At 46.5% G+C, this 6,000-nt stretch overlaps 1 protein-coding gene across 4 annotated transcripts in view; it reads left to right on the top strand.

Moving 5' to 3' along the window:
• Window positions 1-357: 357 nt before the first annotated feature.
• RBM20 (RNA binding motif protein 20) overlaps window positions 358-6,000 on the top strand; it is a 209,131-nt gene continuing 203,488 nt past the window's right edge. Inside the window, exon 1 of one of the 4 annotated variants that reach the window (XM_067024692.1) lies at window positions 358-917. Coding sequence is in view for 2 of the 4 variants with exons in the window: in XM_059054897.2 (XP_058910880.1) it covers window positions 769-917 (149 nt within the window). In the remaining 2 variants the exon portion in view is untranslated. The remainder of the gene's footprint in view (window positions 918-6,000) is intronic. The other 3 variants (XM_059054897.2, XM_067024697.1, XM_067024694.1) reach the window with 3 other exon arrangements.

Here is a 6,000-nt window from a genome sequence, read left to right as displayed (position 1 = left end):
AAATGAAGAGAAATCACGGCGGCCTCGCCGGCTGCTTCTGGGGACCCCTGAAATCAGCAGCTGGAATGGCCAGTTTGGAGAGCCCTCGGGTCCCGTCATCTAAGACCTGGGGTTACCAGTCCCACCGACCTGCGGGAATTCCGGGCTTTTCCCCCGCGGGGTCGGGCCCCTCAGCCACCAGTGGCGCTGGCCCGGCTCCAATCGCGGGAAGGTGCCAAGCCCCGCGCACTTTGCGCTGGCGAAGAGCGCAGACGCCCGGGGCGCGCTCGGTCCGCCCCGCTTGGCAGGAGCGAGCGAAGCCGCGCGCGCGGTCCCCGGGGATAACCCGGAGGCCGCCCAGCTAGCGGGAGAGGCGAGAACTCGGCGTCCGGAGGCGGACTGGCGTGCGTCTCGCCTCCTCACGCGGTTGCACTGAGCTGCGGGACGCCGGACCGGGGACCCAGAGGGCGCGCGGCGGGCAGAACTCCCCCGGCCACCCGGGCGCCCAGGGTCTCCTGCTGGCTGGGAGACGCCCCCTGACCCCTACCTCTGTTTGGCCCGGCCGGGCGAGCGGGACCGGCGGGAGGAGGAGGAGGAGGAGGAGGTGGGGCCGCCGGGACTGCCTCCTCCCCGCCCCTCGCGTCTCCTCCCCGCGCCACCGGGAAGGACAAGGGGACTGGGCACGGAGACCCCGGCCAGTGAGCGCCCGCGCCCCGGGGCCGCCCCTCGCGCGCGCTCTCCCGCCGCGAGCCCGGGCCGGCCTCGTTTCGCAAGGTGCTGACCGCAGCCATGAGCCAGGACGCCGAGCCCAGCGGCCCCGAGCAACCGGACAGAGATGCCCGCAGCGTGCCCGGTGCCCCGGCGCCCCCAGGCCCGAGAGGGATGCAGCCGCCGCCACCGCCTCCGCCCCAAGCCGGCCTACCCCAGATCATCCAAAAGTAAGAGGAAAGGGGGAGCGGGGACCGGGGTGCGCTTGGGGGATACGCCCCGGGCGCCCCCTTTTGTGGCTTCCTCTCTCCCGTTCCCGCTAAACTTTTCTCGGCCGCCTTGCGTTTGAAGTTTTCTTGCCCGCCTTCTCGGCAGAGTCGGTGTCATTCTGGCTGTTTGTGAGTTTGGGGAGAGGGAAGCCAAACTATTTGGGGAGAGGGAAGCCAAGCTATTTGGGGAAAATAATTTTGTTCTTCCTCATCCCCTGTCTCTTCTCTTCGGGGATGTTACCGGATATTTTGAACTAAATTAACTCAAACTGGGGGGGAAATGGCCCAGGGACTATATTTCATCTTTCTAGTCCCAAGAGGCCGCTGGAACGTACGGAGAGCCGTGCGTGAGTGTGTGCGCGCGCGTGTAAGTAAAACGCCGCCCGAAGAGGCCACGCTTAATGGTGCCCATGAAGTCAAACAGTGATGTTGGGTGAAAAGGGTGGTGAGGGTTTGGAGACAACGTATTTTTGCTTTGTCCTGCAAGAAGTATTTACACTTTCCAAGAAGGCCCTTGCGAAGAGTTTCTAGCCGCGGAACCGTTTTCCATTAACGTTACCATCTTGTGATTCGTAGGAAACGGTGCGACTTGGGTCGCGAGTTTTCCGGGCCGGCCGTCCCAATGCGTCGAGTAGATTGGGGGTGGTCAGTAGGCTCTGAGAAGCTCTTTCAGCCCATTTGGGAGACATAAAAGTAAAACGGTGAGGCTTCGTTCATTCTTTCGAGATTTTGTTTGACAGTTGAAGGCCTAGAATGTTGGTTTGTTTGAAGGATCTTTATTCTCCGAAGAGTTTCCCTCAGCTTTGTAATGAAGTCCTCAAAACTAGTGTAATTAGTGTTGGAAAGTCTGAATGATGAGTATTTGGGCGAAACTGGAGAAAATTAAAGAAATACACACAAGCACAGCAAAATCAATCCTATGGAACCGAGCAGGGGTTTTTTGGCACTGCTTTGAGTTACATAATCTTATTAAAATGTAGTAAGAGAAATAACCAGTGATGGGGCATAAATGGAGGTAAATATTGTTTTTAAGACTGACTTATGTAATAGAATAGTGAAAATTTAAGTTTGACATCAAAGAACGCTGGTATCGTATTTGAGAACAAAATGGTTCCCTTTTTTTGACTGGTAGAATATTAAAAGCTCCATTTATGACAACTTTTTGCTTTAGTTCGATTTTCTATAACTTTCAACTACTGACAAGTAGCTAACTATTTGAAACTGAAAATATTTTATATTGTTAATCTGTTCTGTTTGTTTTGCAAAGTTCAGCTAAGATTTACTAAATATGATGGACAGTTTAAGTACATCATTGATTAAAATTTCTCTTTAGTCCTTAACATAAATATAAACTAACAGAGAAAAAAATGTTTAAAACCTAACTAAGGTTTATTTAGTAAAAGAGAAAAAAAAACCCCTAATTGACTGATTATTAACTGGGAAACATCTCATGTGCTTCTTACTGGCCAGTGTCTTGTGGCTTGAAGTTAGGGTACACATTGAGTTTGCTTTGGTATTGAAGTCACCCTGCATTTTCCTATCATTTACTTTTAATTAGGAAAAAATTAAGAATTTTATGTTCATAGAAAAATCTTCGTAGAGGAGTGACTGATTTTGAAATGTTGCCAGGTTGAAAATAAAGGCCATTTTTGTGGGAGATGGATCATTTCAAGTGTATTTCAGTTACCTCATGTAATAAATAATTTACCCTGTAAATTCACCCCCATTTTGAAATTTCTGCCCCTGGAATATTTTACTTTAGTAGATAAGCCTGAGCTCTTCAAAGATGGCCCCTTCGGCTAGAAGTCCAGGATGCAGACCTCAAAGAGGTGCCTGATGGCTCTGCCTTGTTTTGCATTGGCGACAGATCAGTGTTCAGGCACCAGGTCCAAGGCTGGTGAATGTGCTCATGGGATTTTATGTTTGTGCGCTTATGTTTCTTTCTTTTTTTTTTAACATCTTTATTGGAGTATAATTGCTTTACATTGTTGTGTTAGTTTCTGCTGTATAACAAAGTGAATCAGCTAGACATATACTTGTATCCCCATATCCCCTCCCTCTTGTGTCTCCCTCCCACCCTCCCTATCCCACCCTTTTAGGTGGTCACAAAGCACTGAGCTGATCTCTCTGTGCTATGCGGCTGTTTCTTACTAGCTATCCATTTTACATTTGGTAGCGTATATATGTCGGTGCGACTCTCACTTTGTACCAGTTTACTCTTCCCCCACCCTGTGTCCTTACGCTTATGTTTCAAAGTCTGTATTTATAAGGATGATTTGGGGTTTGCACTCCCCTCAGTACCCACTGAAATTCCATGGGAAGCAGACATAACATGGCAAACACCTTGCAGGTCCATCTTTAATGGGCTGAAACTTGAGCAGGTTATTTTGAAACTACGTTTGCATAATTTAATCTGAGCAACCATTTTTATGTAGTTATGAGGTGCTGTTTGTATCAGCCATCTTTGAGAAAATGTAGCGGGGAGATTGCCCTCAGCTGCAAAATGAGTTGTCTTCCTCTTGATTTGAGAATTGTGTGAGCTAGAGCTTTGGGTGAAATTCTCCTCTAGTGGATGGCGTGTTAAATACATTGTATTGCGGAGCCTGCACTTTTTCTAGTTATTTGAGTAAGGTTATAATGTAATTCATAAGAGGAGAAGTTTTGTGTTTTTAAAATTAGTTAATTAATTTATTATTTTTGACTGCATTGGGTCTGTTGCTGCGCGTGGCTTTCTCTAGTTGTGGCGACTGGGGGCTACCCTTCGTTACTAGGGGCTTCTCTTGTTGTGGAGCACGGGCTCTAGGCCCACAGGCTTCAGTAGTTGTGGCACGTGGGCTCAGTAGTTGTGGCTCGTGGGCTCTAGAGAGCAGGCTCAGTAGTTGTGGTGCACAGGCTTAGTTGCTCTGTGGCATGTGGGATCTTCCCTGACCAGTGCACACACACCTGTGGAGGAAATTCTTTTTTTAAAAAAAATTTATTTATTTATTTTTGGCGGCATTAGGGTTTTATTGTTGCAGGCGGACTTTCTTTAGTTGCGTCGAGCGGGGGCTACTCTTCATTGTGCCACGCGGGCTTCTCATTGCGGTGGCTTCTCTTGTTGCGGAGCAGGGCTCTAGGCACGTGGGCTCAGTAGTTGTGGCCTGCAGGCTCTAGAGAACAGGCTCAGTAGTTGTGGCACACGGGCTTAGTTGCTCCGCGGCATGTGGGATCCTCCCAGACTGGGGCATGAACTCGGCGTCCCCTGCATCGGCAGACAGATTCTTAGAGCAGATTCACTGCTCTACCAGGGAAGTCCCCTTTTCACTTCTTAATGTCTCTATTTACGGATCTCCATTAATCACGGTTTTCATTTTGGGTAAAGTCATGATCATAATAGTCATGATCATAATAAAAACAGAATCCTATTCACCTATGTTATACTTGGTCCTAAGAGAATGAGATGGACAGTGAATAATGTGACTGACTTTGGTGTTTGTCTTATGGAACCCAGTTTCGGTATTTACTATCGTGCCAAAAGTTAACTACTGTGGAGTTCCTTTGGCCTGTTCAGGTATATTTAGTTTTCTCACTGTTGTATTGTTAGCTTCAGTCAAGCATGGTCTATGACCTCTCTGCTCTTGTTAACCTCTGACTCCGGGGCAAAATTTGCATTACCTATGAAGATTATCAGCCATGTTAGACACATATAACTAATATCTTGTAAGATCTTTGTTTTAAACGTGCATTCTCTAAGATGGTCAATGTGGAGACATTACTGGATAAAATGTGAAGCATTATGTAAGCCATTTGGGCAACAACTAATATAAATAACACCTTAAGAAGAGATTTGGGATGAGTTTAGGAAATCAGAATAACTTGAAAGCTTAAAAAAATATCTTCAGGGCTTCCCTGGTGGCGCGGTGTTTGAGCGTCCGCCTGCCGATGCAGGGGACACGGGTTCATGCCCCGGTCCGGGAGGATCCCACATGCCGCGGAGCGGCTGGGCCCGTGAGCCATGGCCGCTGAGCCTGCGCGTCCGGAGCCTGTGCTCCGCAACGGGAGAGGCCACAGCAGTGAGAGGCCCGCGTACCGCAAAAAAAAAAAAAAAAAAAAAAATCTTCATATAAGCAGAAGTAAGACATTGATGTTGTTGGTGAACAGTGTACAAGGATTTATCCCCTCAAATATTCACAATATTTTATTTCCAAAAGTATTTTATATTTTAATTTTAATGAAACCTAATTCTTGATTTATAACAAGTTATTTATTAACCATGATGAACATCAGAAATTACAATTTTAGGTTATAAGTTTTAAAACTCTCTTCAGAATGAAAACAGAGCCATTAGTTCTGTGTGCTGTGTTTAATTCATTTGTCAGATGCAGTTAGAAAGTGTGGTGCTAATCACGGTGAAAATTAACCAAACAAGCACACACATCGATGAGGTGAGCACACAGGTGATTTTCCTAAATTATTTGATTTGCAGTGAAATACTCTTGGCTAATGCTTGATATCAGGGTGCATATTTAATTTGCATATAGATGACTTATTTTTTCCTTTATAGATTATTTTGGTATGAAATGAATAAAAATCAATTATGCAAATAGAAAACGTTTTGGTTTAGCATTTGATAGTGTCACCTGCATGTGTTTGTGACTTATGAAGATATAAATCCAGCTTGGACTGCAGAAGTTTATACTCTTCTGCATCACGTTAGGACACTGGCCAACTGTGTTTTCAGAGCGAAGTGCTCCTTAATTCAGTCTCGAAAATGTTACAAGTAGTCACTCTGATCGCAGATAATTCTACAGACGTTTTGCATTTGGAAGGATCTCCGTGTAACTCTTAGAGAGTGATACACAGGCAAGTTGTGTGTGATGTCCACCCACTGTGAAGGGCATGCTGACAATTACGTCCAGAATCGAGAGGAAATAAGAATTTGCCAAAAAGGGACATTATCTCAACTCATAGTTGGTCTTTTTCTGGAAGAAGGATGGAATTTCTAACATCAGTGCCACTTTCTAACATTAGTTTGAGTCTGTTTTTAGGGGAAACAGGGATACAC

This window comes from Kogia breviceps, chromosome 2, assembly GCF_026419965.1.
Source record: "Kogia breviceps isolate mKogBre1 chromosome 2, mKogBre1 haplotype 1, whole genome shotgun sequence".
NCBI lineage: Eukaryota > Metazoa > Chordata > Mammalia > Artiodactyla > Physeteridae > Kogia > Kogia breviceps.
Note: the sequence above shows the minus strand (reverse complement) of the source record. Positions and strands in the feature narration are given on the sequence as shown.